At 45.2% G+C, this 24,504-nt stretch overlaps 1 protein-coding gene across 1 annotated transcript in view; it reads right to left on the bottom strand.

Annotated features, from left to right (window-relative positions):
- TRIP4 (thyroid hormone receptor interactor 4) overlaps positions 1-24,504 on the bottom strand; it is a 67,683-nt gene that overhangs the window by 3,660 nt on the left and 39,519 nt on the right. Inside the window, exons 11-12 of the mRNA XM_049778674.1 lie at positions 23,754-23,845; positions 326-428 (exon numbers count right to left, since the gene is read on the bottom strand). Of these exons, the coding sequence (XP_049634631.1) occupies positions 326-428; positions 23,754-23,845 (195 nt within the window). The remainder of the gene's footprint in view (positions 1-325; positions 429-23,753; positions 23,846-24,504) is intronic.

Consider the following 24,504-nt stretch of genomic DNA (forward strand, 5'->3'; position numbering starts at 1 on the left):
ATGATAAGGGAAGCCAGGGATAGAACCTGGTTGGCTGATGCAGATCAAATGGCCTACCCACTTTACTATCACTCCAGCCCTTTATGAAAGATTTTGAATGTCCTAAATGAAAGTTAGCATTAACATTTCAGTCACTGTGGATCCAAGTACACATTGAGAAGGTTATATTAGAGTTAATTTAACATTGCAGACAGTGATAAATATAATCACATTAATCTCCTGACACTTGAGATACCACAGAACAGGATAAAATGAGAAATTTTTTTAAAAACTGCGATAACAGACGAATAGAAATAAAATGAGCTCATCAAAGCTTGTGACTTACAGATTTTTGGATTTCCTTTAATAGGAAACTTCACAATCATTTCCTGGGGATTTGCACAGATGAAAACAAACGGAGAATCAGATTCTTGACTCATGTCTGGATACTATGAAATAGAAAAATAAGTTGTTCAGACTGGATGGGACAAATTTTGAAATTTTTGGGGGGCTTTTTGGAGAGCGGGCAATTTTTTTGGAGAGGATTAATTACTGCTGACTCTGAGCTCACAAATCAATCGTTCCTGGCAAGCTTGAGGGACCATATGGGATGCCGAGTCAATCATATGCAAGGCAAACGCCTTACCGCTGTGTTATTGCTCAAGTTCCCCAATTTTTTTTTTTTTTTGAGTCATACCCAGCGGCGCTCAGGCATTACTTTTGCAGGCCTGGGAGTAACTGTCTGTCCTAGGTTGGCCGCATGCAAGGCAAACACCCTATCACTGTGCTATCTCTCCAGCTCCTGGCCCCCAAATTTTGAATTTTGAGATCAAAGGCTCTTAACAACATTCTGATGATAGTCCTCACCATTTCATTCAGTCAGGTAAAGGTTATATTCAAAAGCTAGAATAAGGGGCCAGAGCGGTGGCACAAGTGGTAGGGCATTTGTCTTGCACATGCTAACCTAGGACGGACCGTGGTTTGATCCCTCAGCATACCATATGGTCCCCCGCAGAGCCAGGAGTAATCCCTGAGCATCACCAGGTGTGGCCAAACCATAAAAAAAAAGGCAAGAATAAACCCTCCAATATTCTCCAGACCTTGCTATAATGATTCCTCCAAGCCCACCGTAATGTTGAGAATAGCGTCCTAGGTCTCATTCCTGTAAAGCAAAAAGTTCTACTGCTGAGCCACAGCTAAGCACATACTGGCCTAATAATTGAACTGCCAACCATTTCACTTTCAATTATGAGAACAGCTTCATGGGAAAGATGTGTCTGACAACATCTCAGAAGAACATCTTGGGGCTGATGAGATAGAACTTGGGGCTGGTAGACAGAACAGCAGGGTGCTTACCTTGCATATGGTTGACCAGGGATCAATCCCTAGCACCCTAAATCTCTCGAATCCCATCAGGAGTGATTCCTAAGCATGAAGGCAGGAATAAGTCCTGAGCACTGCCAGGTGTGGCCCAAAACAAAACAAAAACAAAGACTATGGCAAGTCTGCCAGAAACAGTTAACAGAGCTCAAAAAGAAGGAAAATGACTCATTCTGAAAGGTATATGAACATGCAAAAGCTGTCTTACTAGATGCATTCCCAGATTTCCTTAGGGTGAAAAAGGTAATCAGTCAGGCAATTCTGAAAATTATATATAGTTCTTTCTTTGGCTTCTCTCTCTCCCTCCCTCCCTCTTTCTTTTTCTCCCCCCTCCCTCCCTCCCTCTCCTCCTCTCTTTCTCTCTTTCTCTCTCTCTCTCTCTCTCTCTCTTTTTCACTTTCTCTCTCCTACTTTCACACACAATCTAAATACTTAGAGGACTTTTATTCCTTCTGCAAAGGGAGACACAAAACTTAGTGAAACTAAGCTAGCCATGAAGTCATCGTTTAAAGACCACCTTGCAGTTGGCATTAAGTGTTATCTAGCCAGATCCACTGACCTGGTGTTTCATCTTTCTTAACGTGGGTGCTTGGTGTGCTTGGCAATTAATCATATTCACACCACACCTACTTCACACAGGGCTGTGATGCTGCCACGAACGCTGCGCACTATCTCGCCTGCATTCACTACAGCATAGTCACTAACCTCGGACAGTGACCCAGGAAAGCTCATAGGCTACCAGAGTTGGATCTCACTACTAGGAGACTGTCTTATAAGAACTACCATTATCGCTAAAATGTGTCCACTAGGGCCCAACAGATAGTACAGTAGGTAGGTTACCTGCCTTCCATACAGCTGACCCAAGTTCAATTGCCGGTACCACATGTGGTCCCTAACCTTCTGGGAATGACCACTGAACACAGAGCCAGGAGTCAGCCCTGAGCATTGTCAGAAGTGCTCCCAAACCATAAATAAATAATGCCCAGTCCTCTAAAGAGCTAAAGATTTGCAGTATTCAGTATATTCAGTTTTAAAAAAAGAAAATTTCTGGCCCGAAGAGATAGCACAGCGGCGTTTGCCTTGCAAGCAGCCAATCCAGGACCTAAGGTGGTTGGTTCGAATCCCGGTGTCCCATAGGGTCCCTCGAGCCTGCCAGGAGCTATTTTCTGAGCAGACAGTCAGGAGTAACCCCCTGAGCACTGCCGGGTGTGGCCCAAAAACCCAAAAAAAAAAAAAAAAGAAAAAAGAAAATTTCTGTGTCACCAATAGGCAGCACAAATATGAGATACCTTTCCTGAGCCACTGTCAAAGGTATGTGATTAGGGGCCAAAGAGATAGCATGGAGATAGGGCATTTGCCTTGCATGCAGAAGGATGGTGGTTGGAATCCCGGCATCCCATATGTTCCCCTGAGCCTGCCAGGAGCAATTTCTAAGTTGTAGAGCCAGGAAGAACCCCTCTGAGTGCTGGCTGGGTGTGACACCCCCCCCAAAAAAAAGGTATGTGATTATACTGTGATGAACACAGGAGAGTAGGCAGCATTTGTGACAGCATCACAGCCCTGTATGGTAGAAATATAATCAAACATGGTGGAAATATAATCAAACACAGCATGGTAAACAAGTATCAGCCACATTCAAATCTACCACGCAGGGTCCCACGTATATGGTAGAAAGAAAGATTAAAGGAGGGCCTGGAGAGATAGCACAGCGGCGTTTGCCTTGCAAGCAAGCCGATCAGGACCCAAAGGTGGTTGGTTTGACATCCCGGTGTCCCACATGGTCCCCCGTGCCTGCCAGGAGCTATTTCTGAGCAGACAGCTAGGGAGTAACCCCTGGAGCACTGCAGGGTGTGGCCCAAAAACCAAAAAAAAAAAAAAAAAAAAAAAGATTAAGGATAAAGGAAGAAACCCTCTTAATGCCTTGTCCCCCATATCTTCCTCTAGAATACAAGGAAAAGTGAGGTTCAGCTCTTATGTGGAGGTGTGTTGGCTGCTAATCAAGATGCTAGTATTTCAGGGCTGGAGAGAGAATATGGAGGATAAGGCGTTTGCCCTTACCTGCAGAAAGACAGTGGTTCAAATCCCGGCATCCCATATGGTCCCCTGAGTCTGCCAGGAGCGATTTCTGAGTGTAGAGACAGGAGTAACCCCCGAGCGCTGCCAGGTGTGATCCCCATCCCCCAAAAAAAGATGCAAATATTTCTAGAGGGGCCAGAATAGCTGCTGCCAAAAGACAGTCACTTCTGCTCTCCTCTCTGAGCAAGAATGTGTTGGCAGAGTGCTGCCCCTTTGAAACTGTGGGCCTGTTCAGACCTGCTAGCCTATCAACCACATTTATATATATATCTGCTATAAGTAAATGCTTCATTTTGGTGCTAAGGTCACACCCAGTAGGTGCTCAGGGCTTACTCCTTGCTCTACACTCAGGAGTTACTCACGGTGGGGCACAGGAGACCATATGGAGCACTGGAGATTGAACCCAAAATACTCACAAGAAAAGTACTTTAATCTCTGTACTATCTCTCTGGACCCATAAATATGATTTTGGTTTTTTATTTTATTTTTGGTTTTTGGACCACACCTGGTGCCGCTCAGGCGTTACTCCGGCTATGCACTCAAAAATCACTCTTGGCGGGGCTGGAGAGATAGCATGGAGATAAGGTGTTTACCTTTCATGCAGAAGGTCATCGGTTCGAATCCCGGCATCCCATATGGTCCCCCATGCCTGACAGGAGTGACCCAAAAACCACACACAAAAAAAATCGTTCTTGGCTTGAGGGTCCATATGGGATGCAGGGATCAAACCCAGGTCTGTCATAGGTAGTGCATGCAAGGCAAACGCCCCACCCACTTGCGCCACCGCTCTGGCCCTGATTTTTGGTTTTTAAATGGGACGGGAATACTGGGATGGAAGATAGATTGACCTATCTTACCTAGACTGGACTCTAGGTTTTTCAGAAAAACTTTTAAAGTAGTAAAGGACATTAGATCTGTCTGGACAATTATTAGGTATTTCAGCCAGGAACAATCATACTCTGGCTCACTTCAGAGCCTCCCCCTAGTCTCCGGCTGTCCCTACTAAACTTTCCAGAGTTCAGACCAGTTTTTATTTATTTATTTATTTATTCATTTTATTCATTTATTGGTCACACCCAGCACGCGCTCAGGGGTTACTCCCTGGCTCTACGCTCAGAAATCGCTCCTGGCCAGGCCCGGGGGACCATATGGGATGCCGGGATTCGAACCACCGTCCTTCTGTATGCAAGGCAAACACCTTACCTCCATGCTATCTCTCCAGCCCCCCAGACCAGTTTTAATCTTATATTGGTACATAGCAGATAGGCTCATTTCTTTTGGGGTGGGGAAGAGAGGTGACAGGGTATGGTTTTGTTTTTTTTTTTTTTGACCCAGCAGTGCTCAAGGATTACTCCTGACAGGGCTGAGGTACCATATGGGGTGGCATGGATCAAAGCTGGGTTAGTCACTTATAAGGCAAATGCCTTCCCACTCTCCTGTCTCTCTGGCCCTGTCACAGGTGCTATGAAACAAAAGCTCCTTTCTGTAGTCCATACTCTCTTCCATTCTGTCTCATATCTCAGATTGTCTGCCTGCTTTGCAACTTTTATTTATTTATTTATTTATTTATTTATTTATTTATTTATTTATTTATTTATTTTTAGGGCCATTGCCTGGAGCTCTTGGGTTTATCCTGGCTATGACCAAAAATTACTCCTTGCAGTTTCAGGGGATCATATGGAATGCTGAGGGTTCACTATGGGTCAGCCATGGGTAAGGCACACCGCCCTACTTGCTGCACTATTACTTGGACTCCTTTTTGTCACTTTAAAGACTATTAATGATTTGTCTCAAACATTCTTCATTTATTCAGACTTTCAGTCTCAGAGTTTAAAAAAAAAAAGGCCTGGGGCAATAGTGATAGCATAATAAGCCAAGCTTTTTTGTTTTGTTTTGTTTTTGGGCCACACCCAGCAGTACTCAGGGGTTACTATTGGCTGTCTGCTCAGAAATAGCTCCTGGCAGGCACGGGGGACCCTATGGGACACTGGGATTCGAACCAACCCCTTTGGTCCTGGACTCGGTCTGCTTGCAAGGCAAACGCCGCTGTGCCATCTCTTTGGGCCCATAAGCCAAGCTTTTGCCTTGCATGTGGTGGACCCATATTTGATCAATATGGTCACTGCCAGGAGCAATACCTGAGTGCAGAGCAAGGAGTAAACCCTGAGCACAGGTGTTGCCCCCAAAACAAAATAAAAACAAGCAAAAAAATAAGGCCTGATGGGGCAGAGAGATAGCATGCAGGTTGGGCGTTGCTTTGCATGCAGAAGGTTCGTGGTTCGAATCCCGGCATCCCATATGGTCCCCCGAGCCTGCCTGGAGGAACCCTGAGCGCTGCCGGGTGTGATCCAAAAACCAAAAAAAAAAAAAAAATAAAAACAAAAACAAACAAAAAAAATAAGGCCTGAATTTATAAACAACAATGTGAGGTGATGGATGTGAATTAACCGTAGTACTTATCCGGAGATATACATATATATAAATTGCTGTATACCTTCAACTAATACAATGTCATGTTCTCTCCTCTCTTTTTTTTTTCTTTTTTTTTCCTTTTTTTTTGGGTCACACCCGGCGGTGCTCAGGGGTTACTCCTGGCTGTCTGCTCAGAAATAGCTCCTGGCAGGCACGGGGGGACCATGTGGGACACGGGATTCGAACCAACCACCTTTTGGTCCTGGATCGGCTGCTTGCAAGGCAAACTCTTGCTGTGCTATCTCTCCGGGCCCCCAATGTCATGTTCTCAAAAGCTAGGGAAAAATTCATAGTATCTCACACCACTAGAATGGCTATTATAAAATAAAGCAAAATAATGAAACTCATAGAAAGGGCTGGAAAGAGAACAGAAAATAAAGCACCTGCCTTGGATTGAGCTTGCCTGAGTTTGATCCCTGATACCATGTATGGTCCTCTGATCACCGCCAGGACTGATCTCTGAACATCACCAGATGTAGCCCAGCTTATCCCCCCAAAAAAATAGTAAGTGAAGTGGGAATTCACAGTGATAGCACATTTGCGTAGGGCATTTGTCTTGCATGCAGCCAACCTGGTTTTGATCTGGAGCACCCCCCATAAAAATCCCCTGAGCAAGCCCAGGCATAATTTCTCTAAATGCAAAGCCAGAAATAATATCCCCTGACATTGCCAGGTGTATACTCCCCGCAAAAAAAAAAAAAAAAAAAAAAAAAAAAAAAAAAAACTAAAATTAAATAAGAAAAATATTCGGGGACCGGGTAGGTGGCGCTGGAGGTAAGGTGTCTGCCTTGCAAGCGCTAGCCAAGGAGAGGACCGCGGTTCGATCCCCCGGCGTCCCATATGGTCCCCCCCAAGCCAGGGGCGATTTCTGAGCACATAGCCAGGAGTAACCCCTGAGCGTCAAACGGGTGTGGCCCAAAAACCAAAAAAAAAAAAAAAAAAAAAAAAAAGAAAAATATTCATTGAAAGAACTAGAACCTCAGATTGAGGAGAGAACTCAAAAAGAAGCAACTAATATTAGATCATATCATTCCTTTGCTTAGTCCTATAGCATTTAATAACAGTCAGGCTCAGCCTAAGTGCTGACATAAATTCTAGGTTCCTAGACATTCTAACTCCCCATCTCTTCTTTGTTTTCACTCATGTCAGCCCCATCTAGCACCATTGTTTCTGCTTCTGGCTCACGGTACTTTCCTTCAAGTTGGAATGCATCCCTCCCTTAGATGTCCACATGGCCTCCTCAAACTCTCTCAAGACTCTGTTTAAATATCAATCTGTGCTGAGTTTTCTCCATTATTCTATTTATAAGGACCCAGGGACAAGGGAATGGCTCAATGGCTAAGAAACCTGGCTGGCAGGCCTGAGGCTGTGATTCTATCTCCCAGGCTTCCTTATGTGCAGAGCATGACACTGCAGCTGTGCTGTTTGAGCTAAACAGTTCTTTTCTCTGAGAACCCAGAAGCACAGGCAATATTGGGATCAAACAGCCAGCTGTGTGCAAGCACTGACACAAACTGGAAAGGTGTGTGAGTGCTGCATCTAGGAGCAGGTATGTGAGAACCACACTAGGGAGCTTGACTCCCAGCAAATACACAATTGCGTTGGGGAGCAATCCTGATGTGCAACCCTCACCAAAAACTATAATCAAGTATCTGGAAACTACAACCAAGCATGTGTGTGTTACCTACTCATGCAGGATCAACAAAAGGGGAAAACAAAATTGAAGCACTAAGCTCCACAAATTTGACAATCTTTTTTTATTTTACTTGTATTTGTTTGTTTTGGGGCTACATCTGGAGGCACTGAGGGGACCATATGGGATGCTGGATATTGAACCGGGGTCAACCACATGCAAGGCAAATGCCCTAGCCACCATGCTACAGCTCTGGCCTAGACAATCTTTTCTCGTTTGTTTGAAGGGGCACACCCAGTGGCGCTCAGGGTTACTACTGGCTCTGCACTTAGAAATTGCTCCTGGCAGGCTCAGGGGACCATATGGGATGCTGAGGATTGAATCCTAGTGGGTCCCAAGTCACTACACAGGCAATCTTCTGTTGTTTTGTTTTGTTTTTTGGCCACACCCGGCAGCACTCAGGGATTACTCCTGGCTCTGCACTAAGAAATCTCTCCTGGAAGGCTCGGGGGACCATACGGGACGCCAGGAACTGAACCCAGGTCCGTCCAGGGTCGACCGCATGCAAGGCAAACACCCTATCGTTGTGCTATTGCTCTGGCCCCAGGCAATCTTTCTTAAACAGGACCCAGACCCAATGGTACTTGGGTTATTATTGACCTGGTAGTTGGTACTAGAGGAGGCAAGCAATGCCTTTGATGGACTCAAGGCCACCCACATGCTTGGCATGTGCCCCAACACATGAACCATTTTTCTACACCAAACCTAGAACTTTGTGTTTGTTTGGGTTTATACTCAGTACTGCTCAGGGCTTCCTCTAAGCAGGGAACCATATGTTGTGCCAGGAATTAAACTGGGGTCAGCCTCATGAAAGAAAAGTACCATTGCCTATATTATGTGTTCACACCCCTGACCAAATACTCTTAACTTCCTACTACCTTTTTTTTGTTTTTGTTTTTGTGTCTCACCCAGCAGGGGTTACTCTCGGTTCTACATTTAGAAGTTGCTCCTAGCAGGCTCCGAGGACCATATGGGATACTGGGGGTTGAACCTGGGTCGGCTATGTGCAAGGCAAATGCCCTACTGCTGTACTCTTGCTCCAGCCCCACTACTACTTTATTTTGGGGGCCACACTCAGGCTTATGCTCTGAGCTTACCCCTAATTCTGTGCCCAGGGTATACTCCTAGACTGATGACACTCAAAGGACCAGGTATATACAAGACCACATACACAATAGTGTACATATATGATAAGCATATACATAATGTTGCTTGTGTACGGTAACAGGCATCACCTGGTTGGCTATGTGCAGGGCAAGTGCCTTACCTACTCACCCATACCCACCTCTCACACCCATCTTCCTTATTTCTTTTCTTTTATTTTTTTACTTTTTTATTGATTGATTAGTTTTGGGCCACACCCAGAGGTGCTCAGGAGTTATTCCTGGCTCTGCACTGAGAAATCGCCCTGTCAGGCTGGGGACCATATGGGATTCAGAGAACAGGGTCCCTCACAGGTCGGCCTCATGCAAGGCAAAATGTCTTACCGCTGTGCTATCTCTCTGGCCCCATCATCTTCCCATCTTCCTTATTTCTATCAATAAATACCATCTTCAGGGGCCAAAGGGGTGGTGCTAGAGGTAAGGCACCTGCCTTGCAATGCTAGCCTAGGACAGAACGTGGTTTGATCCCCAGGCATACCATATGATCCCCCCAAGCCAGGAGCGATTTCTGAGCGCATAGCCAGGAGTAACCCCTGAGTGTCAATGGGTGTGGCCCCCCACAAAGCAAAACAAACAAAAAATACTATCTTCAAGTATATTACATGTCTAAATTATTTTGGTCTCCTGTATAAAGATGAAGATTCCATGAGGGCAGGATTTTTATTTTGCTTTTCCAAAATAAAGTACTTAGGGGCTACTTCCAACTCTGTGTTTCGGGGATGCTGAGGGGACCATTTAGTACCTGGGACTGAACCTGAGTTTCAGGCAGATGAATTCAGTCTACTGGAATAAGCTCTCTTATATCTCAGTTTTTGCTTCTGAGATGAATTCGGTCTACTGGAATAAGCTCTTCTGTATTCTTTTTTTGTTGTTGTTATTGGTTTTTGAGCCACACCTGGTGGCGCTCAGGGGCTACTCCTGGCTCTCTACTCAAAAATCACTCCTGGTAGGCATGGGGGACCATATGGAATGCCAGGATTCGAACCACCAGTGGTGCTGGGTTGGCCTTTTGCAAGGCAAATGCCCTACCGCTGTGCTATCTCTTGGTCCTTATGTCTCCATTTTTATATTTCCGCCTCAGCACCAAGAATTATGCCTGGCAAATAGGAGGCAAATGAGAAACTTAATGATAAAATTTAATTAAAGGACAAAAAACTGAAGAAATTGGATCAAAGAAAAAACCCACAGGCTCGAGCACAGGCTCACAGCAGGAGTTCACATTCAGTCTCTGCTATTAATGGGTCCCTGAGCCAGGATTATCTCCTGAGCATGGCCAAGTATGGCTTCCAAACCAAAGAACCTCCAAATTTCACTAAACTGAACATGAAGGTTATCTTAATCATGCTAAAAACATACAGGTAACTAGACACTCATAGAGAAAAAGCAGGTGTTACTCTGCTATCTGTTATCCCTCAAGCTAAATTAGAATTTTCATGTCATGAAAAGTAGTCAGTAAAGCCTTATGTCCAAGGTCTTATGTTTAAAACTATCCTGATATATATTAACGGAGTAAAGAATTGTCAAAATAATAAGAAAAAATGGAAAAATTACACATGAATTTAACTTTTAAAACCAGCAGTTCTGTGAATATATTCAAACCCCATAATAATGATGAACAATAGCCCTCCCTCCTCCTCCTTTTTCTCCTCCTCCCTCCTCCTCTTCTTCCTCCCTCTTCCTCCTCCTCTCCTTCCTCCTCCTTCTCTAAAAAGAAAAAGGAGAAAGAAAAAAATAATGATGAACAATAAAATCAACTTTCCCAATTGAACCTAATCCAAGTTGCATGGAATATCTTTTTTTGTTTGTTTGTTCTGTTTTTCTGGAATATCTTTTTTTCCCAAGCTCTTTCAAAGAATAGATGCTTAGAAGGAATAAGAAAAATGAGTTTGCACTGGGAGTATGAATTAAGTTCCAAGGTAAAAGATATTTAAAGCGGGGCCGGGCGTGGTGCGGGCTAAAGGTAAGGTGCCTGCCCTTGCCTGCGCTAAACTTGGACGGACCGCGGTTCGATCCCCCGGTGTCCCATATGGCTCCCCCCAAGCAGGAGCAACTTCTGAGCACATAGCAGGAGTAACCCCCTGAGCGTTACTGGGTGTGGCCACAAACCAAAAAAAAAAATAAAAAAAAAAAAAAAAAAAAAAAAATATATTAAAGCAAAAGTTCATCTCGGTAATACACAGCACTTCCAAAAAGGCATACACAAACAAGCCAGAGATGTTACAACATAAGGGAATATGTAGTTGAGGGTCCAGAGTTGACCTGGAGCAGAACAATGAAGGAAGCGAAGGGAGTACCTGACTCATGCAGAATGGAATGTAGTCCATGGAAAATCCACTTCCCACAAGAGCTAGACGGAGGGCTCTCTGGGAGCACAGTGGGCACTTAGGGAAGAACAGATCTAAGACATTCAGATTTGAGGGACAGAGTCCTAGGAAAGATCTGCTCTGACATGTTATCTGTCACCTGTCTCAGCCCATACTCTTCTTTCCATGTTTTTTGTTTTTTTTTGTTTTTTTTTTTTTTGGTTTTTGGGCCACACCCGGTGACGCTCAGGGGTTACTCCTGGCTATGCGCTCAGAAGTCGCTCCTGGCTTGGGGGACCATATGGGACGCCGGGGGATCGAACTGCGGTCCGTCTCCTAGGCTAGCGCAGGTAAGGCAGGCACCTTACCTCGAGCGCCACCGCCCGGCCCCTCTTCTTTCCATGTTATTGACTAACAGGTCACCAACTACTAAATAGCCAGTTTCTGATCATCTTCAAAGGAAATTTTTCCCACAATTTTTGCATTTAAATGTCTTTTGCCATTTTCTTGAGAGAAAAAAAGGTCAGTAATTAAAAAAAATTTTTTTTGGTTTGTTTCTGGGGCATACTGATGGTGCTCAGGAGTTACTCCTGGCTCTACTCAAGAGTTACTCCTGGTGGGCTCAGGGGACCATATGAGACACTGGGGATTGAACCTGGGTTGGCAAGGCAAGTACTCTACCTGCTGTACTAGCACTCTGGCTCAGCCCCCACTATATCTTTTAACTAAAAGAGAAACCATCCAAGTTAATATTCATAGGAAAATTATTTGTATGATGATTATGTCAACAGAACATCTCTCCTTCAGTGCCACAGTAATTTTCTTATTGTAACTTGCCCAATCATTCCTTCTAGGGAAACAGATTACTGGGAATCTACAGCTGATTTATGCTAAAAATGTCTATTACTCTGAAGCTGGAAAGACAGTAAAGGGGCTTCAGTGTACAGTTTGATTGCTGGCACCATGAGAGATGATTGCTGGGTACAGTCCAGGAGGCCCCTGAGCACCAGTAGGGTGACTAGGCCATCTCACAATGAATTGCTGGGAAGGTCCTCTTAGAAGCCGGAAATAATCAATTACTCTAAAATAAAATTATCTTCTTTCCTATATCTCATCTGAACTCACTTTAACCAGAAATGCAAGTACATTCTAAACTTTTTTGCTTCACCTGTTATATCCAAATTAGATCACCAAGTCCTTTTTTTGTTTTGTTTTGTTTTTTTGTTTTTGGGCCACATCCGGCAGTGCTCAGGAGTTACTCCTGGCTGTCTGCTCAGAAATAGCTCCTGGCAGGCACGGGGGGGACCATAAGGGACACCGGGATTCGAACCAACTACCTTTGGTCTTGGATCGGCTGCTTGCAAGGCAAATGCTGCTGTGCTATCCATCCGGGCCCAGATCACCAAGTCCTATGGGCTTTACCTCCTAAACTTTTTTCTTTCTTTCTTTCTTTTTTTTTTTTTTTTAGTTTTTGGGCCACACCCGGCGGTGCTCAGGGGTTACTCCTGGCTATCTGCTCAGAAATAGCTCCTGGCAGGCACGGGGACCATATGGGACACCGGGATGCAAACCAACCACCTTAGGTCCTGGATTGGCTGCTTGCAAGGCAAATGCCGCTGTGCTATCTCTCCGGGCCCTCCTAAACTTTTATTTATTTATTTATTTATTTATTTATTTATTTATTTATTTATTTATTTATTTATTTATTTATTGGGTTTTTTTGGGGGCCACACCCAGCGGTGCTCAGGGGTTACTCCTGGCTGTCTGCTCAGAAATAGTTCCTGGCAGGCACAGGGGACCATATGGGACACCGGGATTCGAACCAACCACCTTTGGTCCTGGATCGGCTGCTTGCAAGGCAAACGCTGTTGTGCTTTCTCTCCCGGCCCCCTCCTAAACTTTTAAACCAACTTATTCTGGGGGCAAGAAAGGTGGCTCAAGGATACCTGAGCACCTGTCTTGCATGCTGGAGCCCCACATTCAATGTCCAGTACTGCATTGTATTTGTACACTGAGCACCGAGTGTGCTATACTTTGCAACTACCCCCTCCCAATAATAAATTCAACTGTTAGAGTACCATGCAGGCCTGCAACATACTTCACATGGTAATTCTTTTTGTTTTGTTATTTTTTTGAGGGGCAGATTCTTCTGTGGTCAGGACTTACACCTGGCTCTGCACTACTCAGAGATCACTCCTGGCAGGCTTGAGGGGATAGTATGGAGTAGTCATATGCAACTCAAATGTCCTACCCAAGGTACTATTTATCACTGAGGCCCCTCACAGACAAGTTCTTTTTTTTTTTTTTTTTGGAGGGGGCCACACCTAACAGGGTTCAGGGGTTACTCCGGGATCTGTGCTCAGAAATCACTCCAGGCAGGCTCGGTGGGGGATCATATGGGATGCTGGGAGCAAACCTGGGTCAACTGCATACAAGGTAAATGCCTTACCCACTGTGCTATTGCTCAATTTCTTAAATCAAATTTCTTAAATCAACTGTGTTTTCAGGTCCACTCCATTCTTGCCCTTCTTCCTACTGCTATCAGGACTGTCTTCCAGATATGCACATTTTGGGGGGCTGGAGAGAATAATGGGCAGGGTGTTAGCCTTGCACGTGGCCAACTTGGGTTCAATCCCTGCCACCTCATTTGGTCCCCTGAACACCAGGAGTAAACCTGGCAGTGCTGGGGGTACTGTGTGGTGCTAGAGATCCTGAGCTAGGATCAGCCACATGTGAGGCAATTGCAAACTCTGTATTATCTCTCTACCCTTGAGTTATTTTGAAGGATGGCAAAAAAAAATGGAAGGAAGGAAGGAAGGAAGGAAGGAAGGGAGGGAGGAAGGAAGGAAGGAAGGAAGGAAGGAAGGAAGGAAGGAAGGAAGGAAGGAAGGAAGGAAGGAAGGAAGGAAGGAAGGAAGGAAGGAAGGAAGGAACCTTCCCAATGTACAGGGCTTACAGAGATATTGTGAAAAACATAAATTCAGGGCCCAGAGAGATAGCACAGCGGTGTTTGCCTTGCAAGCAGCCGATCCAGAACCTAAGGTGGTTGGTTCGAATCCCGGTGTCTCATATGGTCCCCCGTGCCTGCCAGGAGCTATTTCTCAGCAGACAGCCAGGAGTAGCCTCTGAGCACCGCTGGGTGTGGCCGGAAAAAAAAAAAAAAAGAAAAGCATAAATTCTGCTTCTTTTGGGGATGATAATTTAAATTTCCGGCTCAAAGCTTAAAGTGTTCAGTGGTTTCTCCCAGAATGATGCTCTGAGGAGAATGTCCTATTGGAGATCAAATAGAGCCTGCAACATGCACAGTACTCTATTATGTATAGGCATTTCACAGGGCCCAATTTCCCCCCAAGAAGTGCTGGAGCACTTTGCATGAATTGACCTGGGTTCAGTCATGGCACTGCCTGGTTCCCTGAGCACCACAGAGAGAGGCCCCCAAGAATATGAGTTAGAGGAGGCCCTGAACAACTTTAAGTACGAGAAACCAAAAACAGAGGCCTCCTGAGCATGCCTTGCCCTGCTCAGAGGAGAGCTAAGCAGGACAGAGCCACTCCTCAGTGTTTTGTTCCAATGACAGCTAAGAAAGATTAGATTTTTCTCCCTTCAGTCTCCTCAACTAGACTCAAAAGATCCAGACAAAATAGAATTATCTCATTAAAATGCTGAACCCTGGGATAGAGAGAGCGCAGTAGTTAAAACACTTATCTCGCATGTAGCTGGCCACAGTATGACCCTGGTGTGTTTCCCCAAGAACTACCAGAAGTGACTGCTGAGCGAATGTTTGGTGTCAACCTCAAAATCTGAAATAAAACTCAGAAAAATAAAGAATCCCTAATTTTTAGCATAGTGTTTGGCACATGACAGATGGTCACTAAATCCTTGCATATGTGGTTAAATAACATTCTGAGCAATAAAATCTAAAATTAAGTGATAATCTGCCACCTGGCTCATACAAGAGACTGGGTAGCAAGCCAAAAAACCAAGATGTGAGGAAAAAGCAAGTCTCCATCAGAGGCCTTCCAGAGGAGAGTAGGCATTAAGTAACCATTTCTACTGACACCCCCTATTGTCTAATTCCACTGAAATAATTATCCCAAAGCAGATTTCATCTTTTTTGGGGGGTAAGTGGGGTACACTGAAACTTTTGGGTGACACCCAGTGATGCTCAGAGGTTACTCCTATCTCTGCATTCAAAAATTACTTCTGGCAGAGTTCAGGGTATGGATACTGGATGCTGGGAATTGAACCTGGGTTGGCTGTGTACAGGGCAAGTGTCCTACCTGCTGTACTATTGCTCCAGTTCCAGAGTAGATTTCTTTTTTTTTTTAGGCCACACAAGCTGTACTCAGGAATCACTCTTGACAGACTTGGGGACCATATGGGATGCTGAGGATAGAACCGGGGTCAGCTACATGCAAAGCAAACACCCTGTCCCATCGTGGTATTGCTCTGGCTTGAGAGTAGATTTCTTTCAAGTACTTCTACCCTGAATAACAACTGTTTTCCTTGACGTATTTTTCTCTCAACTAATTGGCTATTATTCTCCAATAATAGTGCTCCATTTTTTTTCACATTACTCATTCTCCTTGAATAGGATAACACAGGGGTTATGGTGCTTGCCTTCCACATAGTTAATCTGGGTTCTATCCTCAATAGCACATATGGTCTCCTGAGCACAACCAGGAATGACTCCCCCCACAAATACCCAATGGTTTTTGGACCCCATCCATTGAGGTTACTCTGACAAGTTGCTTGGGGGGTCAGTACCTGTGCCTGTAAGCCATGTGGTGTTCAGGATTGAACCTGAGTCTCCTACATTGCAAAGCCCATGATTCCATCTGTTAAGCTAGCTAGCTAGCTTTTTAGCCCAGCAAAAGTGTTTTGTTTTTTTTTTTTGGTTTTGGGCCATACCTGGTGAAGCTCAGGGGTTACTCCTGGCTATGTGCTCAGAAGTCACTCCTGGCTTGGGGGACCATATGGGACGCCAGGGATCGAACTGCGGTTCGTCCTAGGCTAGCACTGGCAAGGCAGACACCTTACCTCTAGCGCCACTGCGCTGGCCCCTCAACAAAAGTCTTTTTTTTTTTTTTTTTTGGTTTTTGGGCCACACCCGGCAGTGCTCAGGGGTTACTCCTGGCTGTCTGCTCAGAAATAGCTCCTGGCAGGCACGGGGGACCATATGGGACACCGGGATTCGAACCAACCACCTTTGGTCCTGGATCGGCTGCTTGCAAGGCAAACGCCGCTGTGCTATCTCTCCGGGCCCCCAACAAAAGTCTTAATAAATTGTCTAAGTATACAAAAAAAATGGTAATACTCTTCTCTTCAGGATAAATACAACAGAAAGCATTAAGTTCCCTGGATTATTAAAGAAAATGTACAAAATGACCGGGGAGACCGTTTAAAGGATGGAGCACAGGCTTTGAATGTCGAAGCCTCAGGTTTAAACCCGGTACTGTGGGCTAGAGAAATAGTGGTAGGGCATTTGTCTTGCCTGTGGCTGCACAGGAGAGACCTGGGTTCAATCCCCGGTGATCCATAGAACAAATCTGAACAGGAGAAAACTCCAAGTACTTCTGGTTGTTAGAAATAAAAAAAAAAAAAAAAAAAAAAAAAAAAGGGGCCGGAGAGATAGCATGGAGGTAAGGCATTTGCCTTTCATGCAGGAGGTCATAGGTTCGAATCCCAGCGTCCCATATGGTCCCCCGTGCCTGCCAGGAGCAATTTCTGAGCCTGGAGCCAGAAATAACCCCTGAGCACTGCTGGGTGTGACCCAAAAACCACAAAAAAAAAAAAAAAAAAAAAAAAAAAAAAAAAAAAAAGCAGGGGAAAAATATGAGTCTTCCTTAAACAATGAAGTGGATATAATACCCCAAATACAAACAGCTCTAAAGATGGTCCGTTCTGGGGCTAAGGTGCTTGCTTGCCTTGCTGTGGCTGATTCTCGTTCAAATTCCTAGAACCACAAAGCATTGCCTCAGCTATGTGAGAAGTGATCTTTTTTCTTTTTTTTTTTGGTGGCTTTTTGGGTCACACCCAGCAGTGCTCAGGGGTTATTCCTGGCTCCAGGCTCAGAAATTGCTCCTGGCAGGCACAGGGGACCATATGGGACGCCGGGATTCGAACCGATGACCTCCTGGATGAAAGGCAAATGCCTTACCTCCATGCTATCTCTCCAGCCCCGAGAAGTGATCTTTGAGCGTAGTATTGGGTAACCCTCTAAAACTGGCTGGTTGTGCCCCCAGAGCAAAAACAAAATAAAAAATAAAGGAAACAAACAAACAAACAAACAAAAAACCTGAGTTACTTTTTTTTTTTTTTTTTTTTTTTTTTTTTTTTTTTTTTTTTTTTTTTTTGGGTTTTGGGTTTTGGGTTACACCCGGCGGCACTCAGGAGTTACTCTTGGCTCTATGCTCAGAAATCGCTCCTGGGGCTAGAGAGATAGCATGGAGGTAAGGCCCCACAGGAGTTTCTCTTAATTAACTTGGAAATCCTATGTGTTGCCCACATGCAAGGCAAACACTTTGTTTGTTTGGGTCATACCCAGCAGCACTCAGAGGTTACTCCTGGCTCTGCACTCAGAAATCGCTCCTGGCAGGCTCAGGGGACCATATGGGACACCAGGGATCAAACTCGGGTCTGGTTGAGTTAGCTGCATGCAAGGCAAATGCCCTACCGATGAGCTATCACTCTGGCCCAGGAACGTGCATTTGTATCAAATTGCAGATTTTCGGGCTGGAGAGATAGCATGGAGGTAAGGTGTTTGCCTTTCATGGTTCAAATCCCGGCATCCCATGTGGTCCCCCAAGCCTGCCAGGAGCGATTTCTGAGTGTAGAGCCAGGAGTAACCCCTGAGCCCTGTCGAAAAAACAAAAATAAGGGGCCAGAGAGATAGCACAGCGGCGTTTGCCTTGCAAGCAGCCGACCCAGGACCTAAGGTGGTTGGTTTGAATCCTGGCATCCCATATGGTCCCCCATGCCTGCCAGGGGCGATTTTCTGAGCATAGAGCTAGGAGTAACCCCTGAGCACTGCCGGGTGTGACCCACCAAAACCAAAACAAAATGAACAACAACAAAAAAAAATTACAGATTTTCTCAACCCAACAGAGAGGACACTTTCACATTCTTAGAGAATTTGGGAGTTAAATCTCTCAAGGCTCTGGCTGGATTGAATACTGACCCTTCATTGGTTCTCTCATTTCTCTCTTTTTTTTTTTTTTTTTGATTTTTGGGCCACACCCAGCAACGCTCAGGGGTTACTCCTGGCTATGTGCTCAGAAGTTGCTCCTGGCTTGGGGGACCATATGGGACACCGGGGGATCGAACCGCGGTCCGTCCAAGGCTAGCGCAGGCAAGGCAGGCACCTTACCTTTAGCGCCACCGCCCGGCCCCGGTTCTCTCATTTCTTAACCTCTCAAAATTAATGACAAGAGAAGCCAGGCAGTTCCACACATAAAGTGATACTTGAAATCTCATAACAGACTCTTTCACAGGAGGGCGAAAAGCAAACCAACTCTTTCTCTACCGGATGACTGCAATGCTACTGCTGAGACCAATTACAACATCACCCTGTGACAGACTGCTAAAGATGGGGTCTACAAATGCCATAAGATCAAATCGAGGAAAGAACCAGTAAGCTAGCTGTGGTGAAAGAGACAGTACAGAAGAAATAGAATAATCAATTTCCAATGACCTTGGAAATTTCAGACAAATCGATTTTCTATTGAAGGCAGGGATAAAAATAGCTCAAACACAACAGACACTGGAACAAAAGCAACCAGCTCAACTTTTTGTTTGAAAACTTGTTAGGTCTAGAGAAGTGTTCAGACCACAGCTGCTAATGCTTATGCATTTGGCAATCAAAATGTCTTTGTTAAAAAAAAAAAGTTTTAACTGCCTTATTTCTGAGGTTACAGGCCACAGCCTTGATGCATTGTTGCAGTCAACATCCTCCCCGCTGCTTTTGAGTGCTTACATCTGCTACCATCGATAAAACACTGGCAAATGGCATTTCTGAGGAATAGAGAAGTTTTTGCTACTTTCCTTTCCTAAATTGAAGCCACAGTCTCTTCGGTCTCATCCCTACCCTATCTAGTCTGATCCCATTATTATTCAAATCTAGAGAGATTTTTTTCTGGCACAAATCAGTCATGACATCACACCAGCCATGCAAGGTAAAAGGAAGACCAGGCCCAGAGATAGTAATACATGAGGTTAAGGGCTTGTCTTGCTTGCAGTCAACCTCAATCAAATCCCAGAATTACATATAGTCTCTGAGCCCCACAAAAAGTGATGCCTTACCAGAAGTGAGACCTGAGCATTGCCAGGTTTGCAGGTGTGACTCCAGTAGTAAGCTCAAGGAAAAGCATTTTATTTTATTTTATTTTATTTTATTTTTGGTATTTAGGCCACATCCGGCAGTGCGCAGGGGATACTACTGTCTTTATGCTGAGGGGTCAAGGAAGAGCTTTTTTTGTTTTGTTTTGTTTTATTTGGGGGTCACACCCAACAGCTCTCAGGGGTTACTCCTGGCTCTGTGCTCAGAAATCGCTCCTGGGAGGCATGAGGGACCCTATGGGATGCCAGGATTCGAACCACCATCTGTCCTGAATCGGCTGCATGCAAGGCAAACGCCCTACCTCTGGTTCGAATCCTGGCATCCCATATGGTCCCCTGAAATCGACAGGAGCAATTTCTGAGCGTAGAGCCAGAAGTAATCCCTGAGTGCTGCCGGTGTGACACCCCCCCCCAAAAAAAAAAAATGATAGCCCTACCAGAATGTAAGCATCTTCATGCTTCAAAGACGTACTTTTGCATTTTGGATTTCTGCTTGAATGAACCTGAACATAAAGTCTTGATTAAAGTTTTGTTTTGTTTTGTTTTGTTTTCTTGGTTCACACCCGGCAGTACTCAGGGGTCACTCCTGGCTCCACGCTCAGATATCACTCCTGGCAGGCTCGGGGGACCATATGGGATGCCGGGATTCGAACCAATGACCTTTTGCATGAAAGGCAAACGCTTTACATCCATGCTATCTCTCTGGTCCCTCCATTAAAGTTTTTTATTGGAGTTTTTCAATTAAATTAAAATTTCTTCAGCTCCCTCTGCTGTTAAAAAAACAATATTTCAGCTATATTTAATTCAATTCTCTTTTTTTGGGGGGGGCCCACACCCATTTGATGCTCAGGGGTTACTCCTGGCTAAGCACTCAGAAATTGCCCCTGGCTTGGGGGGACCATATGGGACGCCAGGGGATCAAACCTCGGTCCTTCCTTGGCTAGCGCTTGCAAGGCAGACACCTCTAGCGCCACCTCACAGGCCCCTTAACTCAATTCTTTTAATTTTGTTTCTGTTTTGTTTTATTTTGGGTTTTGGGACACACCAGCAGCACTCAAGAGTTCCTCCAGGCTCTGCACTCAGAAATATCTTCTGGCAGGCTTGGGTACCATATGGGATGTCAGGATTTAAACCACCATCCGTCCTGGGTCTACTGCATGCAAGCAAATGCCCTACTGCTGTGTTCTCTCTCCAGCTACATGTTTTGTTTTTTTTTGGGGGGGTCACACCCAGCAATGCTCAGGGGTTACTCCTGGCTCTGCACTCAGAAATCGCTTCTGGCAGGAACAGGGGACCATATGGGATGCCAGGATTCGAACCACCATCTGTTCTGGGTTGGCTGCGTGCAAGGCAAATGCCCTACCACTGTGCTAACTCTCTGGCCCAAACCCAACTTTTTTTTTTTTTTTTTTTTTTTTTGGGTTTTGGGTCACACCCGGCAGCACTCAGGGATTACTCCTGGCTCTACACTCAGAAATCACTCCTGACAGGCTCGGGGGACCATATGAGATGCTGGGATTCGAGCCACCGTTCTTCTGCATGCGAGGCAAACACCTTACCTCCATGCTATCCCTCTGGCCCCCTAAACCTAGTTTTTATTGATCAAAATTCTTGAAACACAACACATGCACAAGTATCTTCATACACAAAAACACATACATAAGCCTGGTGCTCAGAAATCACTTCTGTCAGGCTCAGGGGTCCATATGGGATGTCGGGGATTGAACCTAGGTCAGCCTCTTGCAAGGCAAATTGCAATTTGCTGTGCTATTGCTCTGAATTTGAGCACAAGCCAGGAGAACCCTGAGCACCACTGGGAGTGGCCCTAAAACAAAACGTAGCTAGTTTTTTGTTTTGTTTTGGGACTACACCAGGCAGCGCTCAGGGGTTACTCCTTGCTCTACCAGGCAGCGCTCAGGGGTTACTCCTTGCTCTTCGCCAGAAATCACCTTCCCCCGCCTCGACTATTTCTAAAACATAAGAGACATGTGTATCTCTTTTGTATATCTCAGATGCATTCCCTAAACATCTATAACTCTTTTTTGAAATCCTCTTACATAGTGACAATTTTGCCTACTGGTTTTTTGTTTGTTTGCTTGCTTGCTTGTTTTTTCCTCTTTGAGATCTGTTCAATTAGCAATGCTAATAGAAGAATATCTCTGTATAGAATTCATGTCAGAACTAAGTTACGAGGAGTGTTGGACTTGATCCTTAGGCCCCCAGGTGCACCAACAATACCTTGTGGCATTGTTTCTCTTTTGCATAGGCACATTAAAATGGGAAAATAATACATATGCAAATAAGTTCTTATCGAATAGAGATGGGAACACAAATTTGGTAATGCAGTTAGGCCTTATACCCTGAACATTGGCATAATGATTTGGTTAGGCCTCAGAAGAATGGGCATTGCCATGCACCCCTGAACAATGGATACCATCTATGGAAACAACCACAATTGTCTATAACATTAGCAGGATGCAAACCTCTACCAGGGAAGACCTACCACTGCTCTGGCATTGACTTACTCCAAAGAGTGCTCTCAGGGCCCGGAGAGATAGCACAGCGGCGTTTGCCTTGCAAACGGCCGATCCAGGACCAAAGGTGGTTGGTTCGAATCCCGGTGTCCCATATGGTCCCCCGTGCCTGCCAGGAGCTATTTCTGAGCAGACAGCCAGGAGTAACCCCTGAGCAATGCCGGGTGTGACCCAAAAACCAAAAAAAAAAAAAAAAAACAAAGAGTGCTCTCAACACCCAGATCACTGAGCAACAACCTGCTTGCAAGGCAGGTCTCTCTGCATCTAATGGTGAGGTGAAACTAGAGGATGCTCCATATCAGCCTGACTTCAATGAAGGAAATGCAAAGAATCCAGAATCTTTAAATACAGGAACCTGACACTAACAACAGCTAAAGTTTCACCGGGACCATGGAGAATGACTCAGAGGTTGGACAGACTGGTATGCCTGGAGCCCAGAGTCGGTCTTATGCCAATAAACTTCTGGGGTGAGGTCTTCATGTAATCAGGCAAAGAATTTTTTTTCCCTACTCCCCATATTTTGCTGGGCCTATGCAAACAACAGTGATTGCCACTGTCACACCTTTTTGGTTTTTCGGGTCACACCCGTTTGATGCTCAGGGGTTACTCCTGGTTAAGTGCTCAGAAATTGCCCCTGGCTTGGGGGGACCATATGGGACGCCGGGGGATCGAACTGAGGTCGTGATCTTTCCTTGGCTAGCACTTGCAAGGCAGACACCTTACCTCTAGCGCCACCTCGCCAGCCCCAACTTTTATTTTTTTAAAAAAAGTAGCTAAGGGCCCGGAGAGATAGCACAGCGGTGTTTGCCTTGCAAGCAGCCGATCCAGGACCAAAGGTGGTTGGTTCGAATCCCGGTGTCCCATATGGTCCCCCGTGCCTGCCAGGAGCTATTTCTGAGCAGACAGCCAGGAGTAACCCCTGGTGTGTGGCCCAAAAACCAAAAAAAAAAAAAAAAAAAAAAGTAGCTAAGTTTTTCTGCGATCATATGACTCAAAGATCCCGGCTCTCTGAGGACATTGGCATATCCTCCCCTGAAGAACCCCACCCCAATAAAATGCTTTGAGTAGCTGAGGGTGCTTAGAGGTTATTCCTGGCTCCAGGCTTAGAAATTGCTCCTGGCAGACACGGGGGACCATATGGGACACCGGAATTCGAACTGATGACCTCCTGCATGAAAGGCAAACTACACCAAGAGTGACCCCTGAGCACAGAACCAGGAGTAAGCTCTGAGTACTGTTGAGTGTCTCCCACCTGCACCCTATTGCTTTCACTGGATGCAGGAGACCTGGGTTTGATCCCTGACAGTTCAAAGAAAAATTATCGATTGATCTGTCTTCTCACAACCAAAAGCTAATAACTGGGGCTGTAGTGGTAGCACAGCGGTAAGATGTTTGTCTTGCACGCAGCCAACACAGGACAGACTCAGGTTCGAGTCCCGGCATCCCATATGGTCCTCCAAGCCTGCCAGGAACGACTTCGGAGCGCAGAGCCAGAAGTAACCCAAGTGCCATTGGGTATGACCCCCCCCAAAAAAAACCCAAAAGCTAATAACTTACTATTATTCAGATACTGCATTGAAGGAATGTTAATAACAGTACAAAACAAGCGTTGGGGGGTGGAAAGATAGAAGACTCTTGCCACGTATTTGACCAACTCAAATTGAATACCCTGTAGCGTATATGGTCCCCAAGTCCCAACAGGAGTGATTCCTGAGCACAGAGCCAGGAGTGAGTCCTGAGTACCAGGTGTGCTCCAAAAAATGACATACAAGAAACAAAACCAAACATCTATACAAGAGAAATTTTCTTTACTCACCTGATCCTTGAACTGCTTCTGGGACAAGCAATCAGTTAGGTCCACACAACCCAAAAGACAGCCTGATGGGTAGTCGTTGGGAAATTCTATATCTGAATCAGAAATAAAAGAAAAAAAATTTTGGGGGGGGATTTGGCCACACCCGGCGATGCTCAGGGGTTACTCCTGGCTATCTGCTCAGAAATAGCTCCTGGCAGGCACGGGGGACCATATGGGACACCAGGATTCAAACCAACCACCTTTGGTCCTGGATTGGCTGCTTGCAAGGCAAATGCCGCTGTGCTATCTCTCCGGGCCCAATAAAAGAATTTTATAAATTAATCTTCTTTCCTTCTTTTATACTCCTTGGTTCTCAGGGTTCTGTGCTCAGGGATCACTCATGGTTGGTTAAGGAGACTATATGAGGTACTAGGGATTGAACTGAGGTCAGCCACATGCAAGGAAAATCTAGTCCTAAATCTCTTTTCTTTCTTTGGAGCAAAGTTTTTTTTTATGAAAGAACTTTAGCAAAATGTGAGGACAGAGAAAGAGAGATATATGTTCAAGAGAGAAAGAACACATATTTCTCCAGAGTGGAAAAGGCTACATATTTTTTTGATCCTAACACTCATGAATCCTACTCATGAACAAATTACTTTCTCCATAATCTATCTGTAGACATAAAAGAAAAATATTAGGTTTTATTTCGTTTTTGGGGGGTGGGGCTCACACCCGGCAGCGCTCAGGGGTTACTCCTGGCTCCGTGCTCAGA

Source organism: Suncus etruscus, chromosome 1 (assembly GCF_024139225.1).
Source record: "Suncus etruscus isolate mSunEtr1 chromosome 1, mSunEtr1.pri.cur, whole genome shotgun sequence".
Taxonomy (NCBI): Eukaryota; Metazoa; Chordata; class Mammalia; order Eulipotyphla; family Soricidae; genus Suncus; species Suncus etruscus.